Here is a 17044-nt window from a genome sequence, read left to right as displayed (position 1 = left end):
GAACAGATTAATCTTCATAGTTATTTACTCTAAGAATCTAAAATAGAACATGAGACCAATCTTAGTAGAGAGAAGTCTTTTATTTACAAAAGAAAAACTCATTCCAGGAAATAAACAGAATAAATAATATTAACTTAGTAATTTTCTATGAAAAAAATCTGCAAAAAATTCCATCTGCAGGCAATCTACCATTTTCCCAATCAACCTGCAACTCTTCTTTATGACCTCTTAGAAAAGAGGTCCTTTCATGGTAATGACCAAAAATACCTCCATTTATGAAGTCCCTAACAAGGCTGCCACTTAACCAAGTCATCAAAAAATAAAGAAAATCAGTTTTCACAGAAATACGGTTCCTCCTGCTAGTACTTACCTTCCAAAGGCAATCAGAGCTTTTCACAAAAATGGAATCAGCAGTGAAGTTTTTGAAGTCTTTAGAGTGATAAAGAATACCTATGCTTATTGGAGGGAGATTTATCCCAATCATTTATCCCAATCATTTCTCAGTCCAGATTTCACTGGCACTATATTTTATGAAGTCTGCTTGTATCAGCCCAAGCAGAAAAACTGAAGCAGAAAATAAAGCATAATGATAGAGCTCTTATATTCTGTAACTTTATATACTTAATGTCTGTAAGAACATTTTTCAGTTTGCCTTTTTCTTCCATGTATTTTCATCATTTGACATAGGTTTCTAGCAAAAGGTCCTTGTTTATGGCACTGTAGAAAGAAAGGCTTTGTTTATAGTGGGAGAGTTTCACTTGTGATCATTATCCAGTAACAAATATGGTTATAAATCAGGGTCATCTATACTAACAGACTTCAACTAATTCTACTTAGAACAGTGAAACAATCATCTGGAAAGCAAATAAGAAAATGAATAACCTTTCTAAATCCAATCTTCCTGCACTTTAATGACAGGAAAATTGGATTTAGAAATCCTACATGTGATAAAAGTTCAGCTTAATATTAAAAGTAATACCAGTAGCTAATACTTAGATACTACTTGTGCCAAGCACTGCTATAAGTGCTTTACGAAAAATCACTTAATACAGCCCTTTGAGGCTGCTACTATTATTATCCCCATTTTACAGAAGGGAATCTGATGCTACAGAGTTTAAGTAACTTGCCCAAAGTCATACAGTAGTACAGCTGGGATCTGAACCCAGGTCATTTCTAAAGCTCATAATCATATTGCCTCTATGAAAAAATCAGATGTTTATAATCTATGACCACTTTTTATGCTTTTACTTTGCCTTTAAAAAGGTTTTAGGGGAAGCACAGTGAATATACACAGGAGATAACCAAAAATTTGTTGAATGAGGAATACTATTACTGCAAAATTGCCAATATTGCATATTCACATGTTTAACATAAACAAACATGTTTTTCCCCAAATCTTCCTAAAATCTATTCCATAAAAACCTTCGTGCTCAATATATGCATAGCCCATACACAGACACTAGTACGAGGAAGGCCTGGGAAGGGGGCAGGAGCCGGATGGAGAGGGTCAAAGGGGGAAAAAAGAGGGACATCTGTAATACTTTCAACAATAAAGATAAATTAAAAACAAAAACAAAAAAACCCTTAATGCTCAGATTACTCATCTTCTTTTACACCAAAAATACAGTAACATGTTTATAAAACACGTGCTAGCTTTGTAGTAGTCTTTCAATTACGAAGCATTTCAAACTCAGCTTTACGGAAGTCTTTATAAAATTTGACATTAAAATAAGCATGGATTTTAAATGCCTAAAGGCAAATATATACAAAATACACACATATAAAATCAGAGTTCACAATATCTTATTCCCTCTAATCTAGAAGTTATCAACTGGAGGTGATTTTGCCCGACAGGAGACACTTGGCAATGTCTGGAGACATTTTTGGTTTTCACAACTGTACGTTGGGGAGGTGTGCTACTGGCATCTAGTGGGCAAACATTCTACAATGCATAAGACAATCCTCCACAATGAAGAATCATTTTGGCCCAAAATGTCAAGCAACATTAATCAAGTCCTAAATAAGACCAAGTACATTACTCAACTTATAGACCAAGTTCTGACCAGAAAAGGGGGCCACCAAAACAAAATATAAAGCCTACCAAGACTATTAACAATAATAGAAAATCATTCCCTTGTACCCATTCACCATCTACTTGATTGAAGATACACAAAAAGGATAAAGTTAACCCTTTAAATGGCCCAGCAGCTCTTCCCTTTTTGAAGTTTCACTTTGAAAACTAAAAATATTTAACATTTTACAAAGATTTGCAAATAAAGGAAAATGGCAGGCATTCCTAAATGACACAAAACTTGCCCTCCAATCAAACTTCAAATGCTGTTATTCTCATTAACTAATCCTCAACGAGTTGAGGAAAAAATGGTGGTCCTTAAGCTCCTTGCTTTTTGCGTAAAATAGAATAAAATGATTCAAGAGCACATAATATATTAATATACTATGAAGAAAATTCTCAAAACTCTGCTCCTTTGTGTTCTGTTCAGGATATGCACCCCTCCTCCCATCCATTCCCTTCCCATTTGACCTACTCTACCCAAGGCCTGGCTCAAGTTCAGTCCACACCAACCTCACTCTTCTCCAGCTTGTACACCTGGCATGGCAACAGCACTAAAAGCTTGTTAAGGGAAAGAAAGGGTCTATACTTCACTACGTGTCTTCAGAATTAAAACCAACCAATATGGAACTGACAGTTCCTACAATCTGCTTTCTAGCTATACCTGTTAAACAGCAGGAATATTTAACTCTCCTCAGGAAAAGAAATGAGAAACCCCCACACATCTTTACCTCCTCTTCACTTTCTTTGTCTTCATCCTCTGAAGACTCTTCCTTGTTTTTCTTTTCATCTTCATCACTGCTAGACTCATCTGACAGAATTTCAGGACATTTGGTTCGCTTTGCTTTCCTTGCCATTCCAGAACTGTTCCGTTCCTTTTTGTTGCCTTTGCTGGAAGTTTTTTTAGATTTTGGCAATGGCTGCATAAAATAAAACAAACACCAATGAGGTCCTGTATTTCCAAGTCAATCAACTATTTCTGACACCTACTCCTCAACTCAATTCTTCCTGTTCCTGTCTCAAGATATTGTATTTCCAAGTTCAGCAGTTTTCGAGAATGCATCTTTAATTTGTCAAATTAATCTTTTTTTGTCTAAATTACCAATACTTTCATCTGTATTCTAAACACCTAGGCAAGAGACTCTTCACAAATGTTTAAGTATGCATTCTATGGTCTGACATGGGACTAGAAGCCCAAGTACACACTGTGTTAAGCTCAGTTGTTTACACTTTATTAAGGCAATATTTTTAATTAGACTTATAATTTATTTCATTCTTATAAACATTAGCTACTGTCAGAGAAAGTTCCTGTTTTAGGGGCCCCTCCAATCAAAGGACTAGGAAGAATCATCCATAAAATAAATGAAATCTCACCTTACACATCCTGAATTTATGAACTATACAGTTTATATTAGTATTACCTCTGGGCTCTACTTTCAATAATGCCAGGATTATATTCTCACTGATCACTGTAAATATGAAGTACTAAGTATGCTAATTATGAAACTAATTAAGAAGCACAAAATAAGTGCATTGCTCTTAAAACACACATTTTTAAAAAGCAGAGTAGAGCATGTGAAGAAAATGATTATATTAACCAACAAATTTAACTTTTAAATGCTTTCTTAGGGGAGAACTTGCTAACTTCTAAAACTGAAAATCTTAAAATTACCCTGCATAAAGGATCTGAAAAGATATACACAAAGGAGTTAAAATTACTTATTTCTGAAATTATGGGTATTTTGTTTTTATTTTTGCCTATTACTTTCTGTAATAAACAAAAACATTAAGAAACATTCCACAATTGTATAAATGTTAGTGATAACTTTAGGCAGTATCTTTTATGAAACTAGCAGAACCACAGGTCCCTTCTCTCCTGGGAACCTCCAGTCTTAAGAGTCACTCACCTGAACAAAAATTAGGAAAAAGTGGCTGCTTATGTTATGTACTGTTCTCATGCAATCTACAATGTACGGAATAGCCTCTAATTTGCCCAAACAACCTACCTTTTAAAAAGCAGACTGGGAAACAGCCAATCTAGTCACTCCAGAAATTTTAAGTTAGTGAACCAAAGATATTTGTCAGAGGGGTTCTCTACTAGAAACTTCCGTGAATGAATACAGATATCTTGTTAAGTGAACTATTACCATTACCAGGAAACAAATCCATTTAGATAAATTCTTTGATATCACTGTTTGGAGAAAAGATAACTCTGTCTAAACTCTCACAACTCACTATATGAAATGCAGGACTCAAATATATTAGAAAAATATGACAACCCTCACTTTCCTAGCTCAGGGATCAGATGCAGGTAGTGTGAATATAATAATGAATTAGTAATATGAGGACTGGAATGGTCAGTACTGAATAAATCTATACAGAAAAATAAAAGCTGTTAAATCACTCAAGTAACCAATCAAGAAGATGCAACTTCCAAAAATAAATAAGATTTGATTTTAAAAATAATAATAAATAAATGCTTTAGAACTTTCCTATATTGGTTGTAAAATTAGTGGAATCTATTAATCAGAATCCAGTGTCAATAGCACCATCCCTTTTTGTAAACAAAATCTGAATGAACAAATAATCAAGGTAGAAATATGAAAAGAACAATATTACTACAGAGGAGATAAAATTAGTACTAATGAATTTATTGTGTTTTCCTTAAATGAGGAAGTATGGTAGCGTAGAAAACAACTTAAGACACCATTAGGTTAAGCAGTAATCAGAAACAAGTATGAAAAAATGGATCTGTGAGTAAGTTTCCTAAGGTAGGGTAAAACAGCGCTTTTCAAAAGTGCAGATCTTGGATACTGGGGTTTCCTGAGAACTTTTCAGAAGCCTACAGGTCAAAACTATTTTCACATCAAGACACTTATTAGCTCTTTCATTGTGCTGACATTTGTATGACTATGCAAAAGCAAAGGTGGGTAAAACTGCTGGCACCTTAGTACTTACTAATAATCAAGCAGGGGCAGCAAACTGTGCTAGTTGTCATTATATTCCTCACAACCACACACTAGCAGAGAGGGAAAGGCGTTTCACTTAAAAATGTCTTTGATGAAGCAGTAAATATTAATTGTATTAACTCTAAACTTTTGAGTACTTGTCTTTAGAATATCTGCTTAACAATGTGGGAGGTACAACAGAGTACTCTGGCTACAAACTGAAGTTCACTGGTTATCTCAAGGAAATACACTTGCACTACTGAGCTGTGACCTAAGCTAGCTACTTTTTTCATGGAATACCATTTTTTTAAAAAAGAATAATTGAAAAATGATGCCTTTTTGGACTTACGTATTTAACGGACATATTCTCAAAAATGAAGAACATGTCCCTGTCAGTTCAAGGAAAATAACCAACTATTGCCAATGATAAATTTCAAAATTCAAGTGAAAATTCGAATTTTGGAAAATGTCTACTACCATGAAATTGATACCTAAAGATTTTTCTGATGAGATGGTGGTTGTACTAAATAATGCGGCTTATTGACAGTGTTTAATGAAATGTGCCAACATTTGGAAGATATGTGTAATTCAGGGAACCAGTATTTCTCAAATAGTAAATGCATATTACAAAATTATGCATAGTAAAAGTCTATGATATCATTAACCATGATTAACATATCAGGTACCACATTACAACTAACCTTGAACAAACTACCACTGTGAAGTTTTGATGTTGTATAAAAGGAGAATATCCACAATTTTTTAAAAAGATTTAAAAAATACTCCTTTTTCTAACTACATACCTTTGTGAGGCTGTTTTCTTCATATACTTCAAGCAAAACAATACATTGCAATAAATTGAAATGCAGAAGCAAATGAAAATATAGCTGTCTTTTCTTAAATCAGACATGAACAGATTTGCAAAGACATAAAATACCTTCATCTTGCTAAAGTTTTTAAAGCAGTTATTTTTCATACAAAATATTACTTTTGTTACTATGTAGTGGGCTGTTATTTTAGAATTTTTGTCTTAATTAAGAATACAGAAAATATCAAAATAACCCATGTAAACAAAAGCTTCTGGGGTCCTCATTAATTTTTAAGACCAACACATTTGAAAATCACTGAGGAAAAAGATGAATATAAAGACTCATAACTTAGGCAACTTAATAATTACTTCTGGGGAAAATGTTCAACTTGTCATGAAATTCTATAGTATATAGAAAGGAAAAAGATAATCTCTCATCTTTAAATAAGCCAATTTGAAACATCAAAAAAACACAAAAAGAACATCAACCCAGCCAGGCGTGGCTCAGTGACTGAGCATCAACCTAGGATCCAGAAGATTGCAGTTTGATTCCTCTCCGAAAACAATGAAGATATATTTAAAAGAAAAAAATCATTATACCCCTTGGGTTTGTAGCTGTATGATGCAAATATTTACCTGTCTTTGCCCAGATAATGATAAATAGGACCAAGGGTGGACAAAAACAAAATCCAGAGTTATTTTCTGGTTTCTAATCTTTATGTTCTCTACCCTTGCTTATGGTATTCCCCTGAACCCGTAGGCAGGCCCTCTAGGATGACTTCACAATTTCTTTCCTCTCAAAATGAGGAATATGAAAACATTTGCTGACAAGTTTAAACAAACTGAAAATACAAGGTCATGTAAGTAACACTTCAATAGACATTTTAAGTCAATGACATTATTTGTTACTATTAAACAATCAGGGCAAACCTAATCTAGATTTTAAGAAGAGTACAATAAACTATAAGGCTCTTTTAAATCTCTGTCCAGCTCCTAGTCTCTGCAGAGGATTCTCAAAACCAAATTCAAGAAACTTATTAAGAGTCAGCTTTATGTCACCTTTACATAACTTTACTCTAGTATCTAGAAAACACCCAGTTCTAATACACCTCTATCTTTTCTTTCCTGACCGGATTACAGGTTGCATACCAGCCCAACACCTCATCCTCAACTCAACCTGTTTCTGTTCTTCCAGTGCCTTCTGGATATAACTCCGGATACTTAGTTTGTATTGCTGTCCCATCTGACATTAATGTAGTTAATAATGATTTTTCTTGATCTTAAGGGAGAACATAGCCATATGCCTTCTATGTCATTTCTATCATGACACTGTTGTAGATAGGTCAAAGAAAGGCATATTCTTTGAATGTAGACAATATTACTGAATGTTGACAGCAATGCTAACTAAATTGTTCTGTAAAAAAGACAAAGTGCCCTGGCTGGGTGGCTCACTTAGTTGGAGTGTAGTCCCACACACCAAAGGTTGCTGGTTTGATCCAACTGGGGCGAGTACGGAAAGCAACTGACTGAGGTTTCTCTCACATCGATGTTTCTCTCTCTCCCCTTTCCTCTCTCTGAAATCAGTAAAAACATATCCTCGGGAGAGAATTAAAAAAAAAAAAAGATAAAGTAATAAGAGGCTATAAATAATTGGTTTGTTAGTAAAACAATACAAATCGGTCCTCACTTTGCCAGAAGGCTTTGGATGCATTAAGAAATTCAAGATCCTCTTCACCAGTTCACTATTTACACCTGATCTCTCCAAATCAAGAACCTCACAGATGCTTTTTAACATGGCATTTCTAAATCTGAAAAAGAAAATTAAAAAAACCAAGATGATTATGTAGGAAAGTTTATAAACATTCTCTACAATATCAATGCAATAGCTAACCAAACAGGCTACAAACATTTAAAAAGTAGCCGATGTTTCTCTGAATCTCAGAAGTACTCCTAATAATCTTTGATTAGTGTACATATACAACCAGATTAAAGTATTAAAAATTGAAAACACCACTTACCAATTAAATTCTAAAGGTAGTAAAACAATACCTAAATTAATTCACTAGAAAATAATGTAAAAAGTTTCCAATACTATAAAATTCATGGACTTCATCATTCTTCTGGCTGCTGATTGTGCCTAAATATTACATTTTCCCCTCAGCATTCCTACCATGTTTCAATGAAGGGATAATAATCTTTATTATTTAGAGTTCTTTGTTTTTTAAATGCCAAATGGAAGAATTTTATGGTTTAATCAACACAAATACAATGTATACACAATACGTCTTCATTTTTTTCCTTGCACAGCCTGGCATTAGAATTGGCGACTCTGATGGCCAGCTGGGCTGTTCTTCCCACAATGCTGTGAGCAATCTCAGTACAGTGAGATCTGTTGCACATCAGCAGCACATCAAGCTCCCTGATGTTGTGGACCAGAAACTTCCGAAAGCTACTGTGCTGCATGTGCTTTGTTTTCTTGTTGCTCCCATACCAATGCTGGGCATTGAGATCTGGCCCTTGAATCTTATGAGCACCTTACTGTCAAAGCCTCTGGATTTCTGCCAGTACTGCCTAATTTTGACATATAGGTCTGACTGGTGCCAGGTGAACTTCTTTTTGACAATCTTGGGTTTCACGAGGGGTCTGAGGGCAGCCATGGTGCCAAGCAGGAGATGGCTGCCACCTCCATAGGCAGCACCAAAGAGGAGGATTAGAGTTCTTAAACTACAGAGAATTTAATAAACAAAAACTCTAATATATCATTTTGCTTGCATTATGATGAAGGGCATTGTTTCCATCAAATTGATTATCTTCAAAATAGCTAAATGGTACCTATAAATGGAGGAACAGAGTGGCACACATGAGAGGGAGAAAGTTTTCACTATATATTCCCTTTAGACCTTATGAAATTTGGACTGTGAATGATTTGCTTGTGTATACTGTTCTTCTAACAAATAAAAATGTCTTTGCATTTTGAATACTTTTGATAGCCACTATTTATTGGAAAGTAATGAAGATCTCAAGTTAATATTTATGAAAACAAATGAGGTCTTGGCATTTAAAGCAAAGAATGAGCAGTCTACTGATAACATATGGGTGGTCACACTAAATGTTTAAAAATAAAATTTAAAGCACATTGACCAAAACATGGTATTTATAAAAATAACTTACTTTTTCAACATTTCTTCCTTCTTTTTATATTGGGTACTTCCTTTTTCAAATGGAAAGCCACTGAACTGACCCACATTCTTCTTTAATGAGGACACCTGAAAATGTTTCTTTTATGATTAATGCTACTTATTACCCAGTAATGTACCCAGAAAAAAATTCAAAGCCAACATCTTTATTTTCACATCTGTCTCCAAGCTATACTGGTTTATGCAATATTTCTTATTCACAATTGAAAACTATTTTTATTGCTAAAGTATTATTTCATATATATATCTTTTTCTAATTTATTTTTATTATTGACAGTATTACAGATGTCTCCCATTTTCCCGCCTTTGCCGTCACCCCAGGCCTTCACCACACTATGCATATATGAATATAAGTTCTTCGGTTAATCTCTTCCTGCCCCCACCCGCTTCCTGAGATCTGTCCATCTGCTCCATGCATCCAAATCTCTGGACAGTTTATTTTGTTCATCAGTGTATTTTGTTCATTTGATTCCACAAATAAGTGAGATCATGTGGTATTTGTCTTTCTCTGACTGGCTTATTTCAATTACCATAATAATCACCAGGTCCATTATAAAAGACTTACCATCTTAATTTTTTGAAAATGACAATTTGAATGAATTTTCGTCTGAGAATTTTTATTGATAATCATAAAACCAAAACTAAATGTTATGTGACAGTACCAGAGGATGTAGAAAGTTACTACTTAAAAAGACATCCTTTCCACACTGGCCAGTGTGGCTACTTGGTAGAGGGAACCAATCAATGTGTCTCTCACATCAATGTTTCTTCCCCTCTCCCTGCCTCTCCCTCACCCCCACACCCCCATGCTCAAAAAAAAAAAAAAAAAAAAAATCAATGGAAAAAATATCCTTGGGTAAGGATAAAAAAAAAAAAAAAAAAAAAGGACAGCCTTCCCCTCAATAATACAAGGTACACATAATATTTATTTTCCAAATCAGAAAAGTCAGGGATTTTGTTCTTTGAAAAGTAAAAAACAGAGCACCTCCAAAAGTTAATACCACTTAACAATAATGGAACTTGTGTAAATTAGATTGCTGTGAGGATCAAATGAGGTAACACACATGAAAATAAATTATACCATACTTCAGACATTCTAACCTAACAATGTCAAACTTTACTTTTGGCCATGTACAATCCCAAAGCAGTTTCCTCAATTACATGGAATACTGAAGTTGTGTGTACAGTACAGTAGCCCCCTGATCCATGGATACTGCAGTCTGAAAGTATTATAATTCCAGAAATAAACAATTCTTAAGTTTTGTGTGCTATTCTAAGTAGCTTGATGAAATCTCAAATCATCCCACTGGGATGTGAATCATCCCTTTGTCCAGCAAATCCAAGTCCAAAACTGGATGCCTAAAACAACTTAGTACTGAACCCTATATATTTTTTCTACATATACATACCTATCATAAAGTTTAGTATACAAATTAGGCAAAGTAAGAAATGAACAATAACCAATAATAATGTAGAACAATCATAATAATATACTGTGCTAAAAGTTATAGGAATGTCTGCGGGGTTCATTATGAAGTAAAATAAGGGTTACTTAAACAAAAGCACTGCAATACTGAGAGTCAATCTGATAACCAGCCAAGACCCACTACTAAGTGACTAACAGGCAGGTAGGATATATAGCATGGATAAGCTGGACGGATTCACATCTAAGGTGGGACAGTGTAAGATTTCATCATGCTACTCAGAACAGTGTGCAATTTAATGCTTATGAATTTATTTCTGGAATTTTCCATTTAATGTTTTTGGACCACACCTGACCACAGGTAACTAAAACTGAAAAGGAAAACCTCGGATAAGAGGGAACTACTGTACATGCTCCCTGCCCAGTAGTCACTTAATAGCTGGCTCAGATGGATAGTTGTGGTATCTCAGTGCTTGCGTTCAAGTAACCCTTATTTAATGACCCCAAAACACAAAAGGAGTGATGTTGGCAATTCAGCTATACCAAAGAGAAGCTGTAAAGTGCTTCTAATAAGTGAAAAGGTGAGTACTATATAGTACAATAAGATATTTTGAGAGAGACCACATTCACATAACTTTTATTATAGTATATTACTATAATTGTTCTATTTCATTACTGCTTATGGTTACTCTCTTACTGTGCTTAATTTAGAAATTAAACTTTATCATAGGTATGTACATATAGAAAAAACAGTATGCATAGGTCCAGTACTATCCTCAGTTTCAGGCATTCACTGGGGGTCTTGGAATGTATCCCATGCAGATAAGAGGTGACTACTATAAAGCAATTCAGTAAATGAAACACTGGTTTATTTTAACAACTCTACTGACAAAGAATTACCACCTAATTTATCAGGTTATTGACAAAGAATTACCACCTAATTTATCAGGTATTTGCTGAAAATGATATACAATTATACTGTATTTATTCTGAATGATTAAAAAAAAATCCAAAAGATAACTTCTTATACAATTCAAAATCACTAAAGTCATCAAAATTTGACATTTCAGTATGGCATAAAAACTTCCGTAGAAAGAGCCTTGGATATTGCAATCCTAATTGCTAATATCCAGCTATGTATCCTGTGATAAGTCATTTAAAAAGTATATATCTCAGTTTGTTCACTTATATGGTATGGAAACTGAACTAGTTGATAGTTAAAAGTCCTTTCTAGGACTACAATTATGCTTCTATTGTGATACATTTTAATACATAAATATGCTACTACGTTAAAGGTATAAAAATTGTCTTACTGTGCCTGGTCTGTTGTAAAGTAGTTTATGTAGATTTCTAAGTTCATCTGTTTTCTTCTTACTCAGAAAGAAATGTATCCTTTCAATTTCACACAGTTTCTGCCCCTTTCCTAGAAAAAAATAAACCATAATTAAAGTTAAATATCAATATGGGTTAATATACTTGCAAATTTAATGAAAATTACTTTTATTAAATTACTTAGCATAATTTATATAACTTTTGCTTTAATACTGCAAACTAAATAATACCAATAATATACTACTACTGAGTAAACACTAAAAACCAAGCACTGCTAATCATCATTTTTGTATATTTAGGCATTTTACCATAAAATGAAAGAACACAAAATAAACTTACCTTGTGCTATTGTAAATGGCTCTCTTTGTAAAGAAGAGACTTGCATTGTCAACCTTTCTACTTTTTTCTTTTCCCTCTTGCCTTCCACGATGAGACTCTTTTCTAGAAATTAATTTAATACTTCTTAAATAACAAAAAGCTTAAAAGATATGTTAACTTTATTGTATAAATATACAGAAAATAATCACAGCAACTTAATACCATACTCTTCTCCTTAGCAGGATTTTGAGAAGAAAATAATATAACAGAGATGAAAATACTTGATCAGTTAATAGCAACACCAAATTTGTTTTAGAGTAACATTCTACTTACCTGGCAACCTCATAGGGGATCCAACTTAAAAAAAAATTAGAAACAAAAAAAATTTTTTTTAAAGACTGTCGCCAATACCACTTAGTGGACACAGCCACAATGCTGGTGTTTTTTTATTTTTTAAATCCTCACCCAAGGATACTTTTCCCATTGCTTTTCAGAGAGTAGAAGGGAGGGAGAGAGAGAGAGAAACATCGATGTGAGACACATCAACTGGTTGCCTCCAGTATGCACCCCAACTGGGGCAGGGGATTGAGCCTGCAACCAAGGTACGTGCCCTTGGCTGGAATCAAACCCAGGACCCTGCAGTCCTCAGGCTGATGCTCTAACCACTGAGCCAAAATGGCTAGAGTGAAAGCAAATAAATTTTTATCCAACTACAATTATTGCTATGAAAGTCCAGTCACTTTGTGAAAAATCACCAAGGTCCTCATTTAGCCTTTTCTTTAATTAGACAGAATTCTGTTAATCGAAATTCCGTTTACTGTACCTCAGAAAACAGTTAGTTTAGAATAAGATTATAAGAACTTCAAAAGATACACAGAGAAAAGCAACAATTTAGTAGGCTGGCAAAAAAGAAAACAAAGACCCTTAAGTAAGGCAAAGCAGCCTGGAGCTACTATGGATAGGGTAAAATTCTAAAGGTTACATTTACTGCAATCAACTGGGAGGGCATTACTTTGTAGTTTAATAAACGATGTTCAGCCCGGCTGGGCATGGCTCAGCAGTTGAGCGTCGACCTAGGATCCAGGCCATTGGGGTTCAATTCCCGGTCAGGGAACATGCCCGGGTTGCGGGCTCGGTCCCCAGTTGGGGGCATGCAGGAGGCAGCCGATCAGCGACTCTCTCATCATCGATGTTTCTATCTCTCTATCCCTCTCCTTTCCTCTCTCTGAAATCAACAGATATATTTAGAAAATAAAATAAAATAAATGATGTTCATAATTATGATCATAAATCATTCCAAAAATGTTAAATTCTATTTAGTCCAGACTGCTTTTTTTTTTTAAAGCTTGACAATACAGAACATATGCTTTAAAGTTTAAAACACTAAGCCTGCTTTTCTAAAACTACTTACTTACTGAAAGAGATAAAGTCAGATGAATAAAAGGACCCCATACTATATTGTTGGAGAGCCTTCCAATTATTTGACTGAATGATTGTTTTGTGCAAAGCTGCATTAGTTAAGGGAGGGCTGAGTAGATGATTAAGACATTGACCTCTTTTAGAAGATCACGTTTACCTGGGGGTGGGGGAGTTATGAGACACAAATATCATACTCCAAAGTAGATGATAACAGAACGCTTTTAATAAAGATGCAGAGTTCTGAAAGTTGAGGAAAGAGTAATTATCTTTGGATTAGGGATCCAATAAGGATCAAAACACTGGTGCTGGCTTTGAAGGATAGGTAAGATTTGGATATAAGCATTTGCACAGAAAGGATTAGGAGAAAGGGATTCCAGCAGGCAAATTCTGGCAATGGTGTATAGAAGAGAAAGCACTCAAAGAGCAACCCATTATCACTCCACTTCCTTGAGTTAGATTACCATCTATAAGCTAATAATTTTTCTGGTATATTTCCAGTACAGTTTTTTCCCCCGAGTTTCAACTAAGGGGCTTCCACTGGACAGCTCCACTTCATGTCCTAGATGCATCTAACTGAATGCATCCAAAACAGAAGTCATAATCATCTCCAAACCCATTCAACTTCATGAATTCTATTTTTCAGAAAAGGGTAATATTATCCACCCAGCTGCCAAAGACAGAAATCCAGGAGTCATCTTTACTTGGCATTCCCCCAACCCCTGCCAAGAAAACCACTGCCAAGTTTAGTCAATTCTATCCCTTATTTGACAGACTTTACTGCCTTGCTTCTTTTATGCCTCAGTAGTAGACTTAAATTTTCAGAGCTAAGTAGGATAAAAGCGTTTGGAATTTTAGTTGTTTCATTAACACCTAAAATGAGGGGAAAATAATAAATTATCTCTGTGGCATCCAAACTCTATCTTTTAAAAAGACTAAAATAAACAAAAAAAACTGGAGGAAAAAATGATAAAGTCTTGGAGTAGTAGATAGTACAGCCAATTTTGTTATCGTACTATGAATAATTTTTAAAATAACATTTTTTTCCTAAGCATTTTTGTACTTAAATGTGAAAATGCTCCCTTCTTAGAGCACCTACCACTTTAAACAAACAAAAAGGGAGACCATTCGGTGTAATCTCAACCCAGAGTGCATTTATAAAAGGCTGACCAACTGACTGACTGATTTTGGCTTAAAAGAAATTAACAATTAAACCTGCTTTAAAACTTCAGGTCTTCCCAAATGTGGCTGAGTTGTAGCATATACTAAGTAAACCTAGATTGGGCTAATATCAGAGAATGTTAAGATCTCTAATATGGATTTTTAAACTTAGGATGCTGGAACACTTCCAAGAGGCACTGCCTCGCCTACTTTGGGTAAACTGATGCAGAATTCCTTAACTTCCTAAGGTTCTTCTCTTTCAAGCCTCCAGCCAAATGGTTAACAATGCTCTCCCTCAACACCAAAACCCAGCTCCTGTTTAAGTTTCTTTCACAGCTCACTGCTTTCGTATTTACTTTCTCAAGCAGCAGTAGCTTTCACCGGTGTTTCCCGGTGAAAGTAAAACCCCCTGGGCTTTTGAAAAGGACCTCTGCTTTTAGTTCAGAAAATAAATTAAAACATCTCCAGGACTAACATGAGTAACTCAGTGTGTCATTTCATGAAAGGCCTTAGAATAACCTCAGAAGGCCCAGGATGAGCATTTAAATGATCAAATGATTAAAATAAAACTTAGCCTTATTAACTTCCAAGACTGAGTCTTAAAAGCAGATCTGAAACTTCCTGTCCAACAATGAAATGTTATGAAAGCACGCCGATGGCGAGAAGTCAACTGCGCTCCAAAATACCGAACGCTAACAAGTAGATCCTAAAAAAAACCCCTGGAATTCACAAAGTTAATTCTCTGCTACTTACTGCTCCACACAAAAACAGATACATTTTGCACTCTCGCTGAAAACCAGTCCGATTTAGTGCCTCTAAGCGCAAAAAGAGCACGAAAGCTGCCTTCCCTAGAACCCATCCCTGAGGGACAGGCTTCCCACCTTTTTCTTCCTCCTCGTCGTCGTCTTCCTCCTCGTCCTCGTCCTCCTCCTCCTCACTCTCCTCCCTCGGGCCGGGCATCTCGGGCTCCTTCTCGGACGCGGGATGGTCGGGGGTTCCCTCTCCCTCCGCAGCAGGGCCGGAGGCGGACATGCTGTCGACCTGCGGGCGGGAGGGCGCCGGACGCCTCAGTCTCCTCGCCCCCGGCGGGAAGGACCGGGCGGCCCCCAGCAACTCCCGACCCTCCACGGCCGACCTCAAACTTGCCTCCTCCGGGAGCGGGGACGGCGGTGCTCCCTCCCCCGGGACTTCCCTCCCGCTCCGCCCGAGGTCCGGGAATCCCGGAGGCGGGAGCCCGCGGGGCCGAGCCGCCCCTCCCACCCCCGGCCGCGCCGCGTCCCCTCCCCCGCCCCAGGCCGCCGTCCAAAAGGCCGCGGCGGAGCGGGCGGGCCCCACGGCGCCCTCGCGGCCCCCTGCCCCCGACGCAGCCTCACCGAAGGTCCCGGCCGCCGCGGGCCTGGCGCGCGTGGGCACGAGGAGGCTCCGGGGGGTGCCGGCGGGCGCGAAAGAGAGGGCGCGCGGGACGCGGTCTAGCGTGACGCTCCCTCCGAGCTCTCCGCTCCCCAGAATCAACAAGATTTTCAAAATGGCGGTTCGGGCAAGAAAGCGGGAATGCGGCGGCCAATCAGGGCCGCGAGCTGAGAGTTGGCGCGCGCGGGTGGGGAGGCGGGGCTGGCCGGGCGCCCCCGCGGGAAACCCGAGGGGCGGGGCGGGGCGGTGACGACTGGTCCAGCCGCGCGGGGACGCGCCGCGCGCTTTCGGCCCGCACGGGGGGTGCTGCGTGTGTGCGTGTGGCGGGCCGGCCGCGTCCGGGAGGCGCTGGGCCGGAGGACGCTGGGGGCCCTGCGGGGGCATTGTCTCCGAGGCTCGTTCGGGGAGAAAGAGGCGGCGCGGGCCGGGCCGGGGCGGCCGCGGGTCGTAGAGAAGTTTACAAACCACCGCGTCGCCGTCTCGGGCGTTTCGCAGGCCCGAGGGGAATTACGAAGTGGGCGGTCCCATGCAGGCCCCGAGCTCGGGCGGGCGGTGACCCGGGGTCCGCTGCGCCGCGCCCGGGACGTGCCCCCTGAGGAGACCGCGCCTGTCACGTTGGAGGGTCACGTCAACGGCCGCGGACAGACTCCGGGCCTGTAAGTGCGGGGGCGATGGCGCGTGCTTATTGTAACGGGAGACGCGGTACCGAGCCGCCCGGCCCTGCTCTCGGCGCTCAGGGCCAGCTCCGCAGACCTTTTAAACGAAGCATTTCAAGAACTGAACGCAGCATCTCTCCGCCCTCAGATACTCTGTATGTGATTCCTTTCATTTTTTTTCCCCCAGCATCTACGCCACTACCCGCCCAGAGGATCCTTTGATGCGATGGTGCTTCACGGAAATAGGATACGTCTAAATACAAAAATAAGTTCGCCCGAATGGACTCGGGGTTGCAGGGCGAAA

General features: G+C 38.0%; 1 protein-coding gene and 1 pseudogene across 1 annotated transcript in view; both read right to left on the bottom strand.

Annotated features, from left to right (window-relative positions):
• DEK (DEK proto-oncogene) overlaps positions 1–16149 on the bottom strand; it is a 31943-nt gene extending 15794 nt beyond the window's left edge. Inside the window, exons 1-7 of the mRNA XM_087820625.1 lie at positions 16048–16149; positions 15556–15715; positions 12119–12220; positions 11761–11870; positions 8999–9093; positions 7515–7635; positions 2803–2991 (exon numbers count right to left, since the gene is read on the bottom strand). Coding sequence (XP_087676751.1) covers positions 2803–2991; positions 7515–7635; positions 8999–9093; positions 11761–11870; positions 12119–12220; positions 15556–15706 — 768 coding nt within the window. The 5' untranslated portion in view covers positions 15707–15715; positions 16048–16149. The remainder of the gene's footprint in view (positions 1–2802; positions 2992–7514; positions 7636–8998; positions 9094–11760; positions 11871–12118; positions 12221–15555; positions 15716–16047) is intronic.
• On the bottom strand, positions 7654–8991 carry LOC107531177 (large ribosomal subunit protein eL32 pseudogene; annotated as a pseudogene).
• Positions 16150–17044: the final 895 nt, after the last annotated feature.

Source organism: Miniopterus natalensis, chromosome 9 (genome assembly GCF_054644295.1).
Source record: "Miniopterus natalensis isolate mMinNat1 chromosome 9, mMinNat1.hap1, whole genome shotgun sequence".
Classification (NCBI taxonomy): domain Eukaryota; kingdom Metazoa; phylum Chordata; class Mammalia; order Chiroptera; family Miniopteridae; genus Miniopterus; species Miniopterus natalensis.
This window is presented reverse-complemented; position numbering and strand designations above follow the sequence as displayed.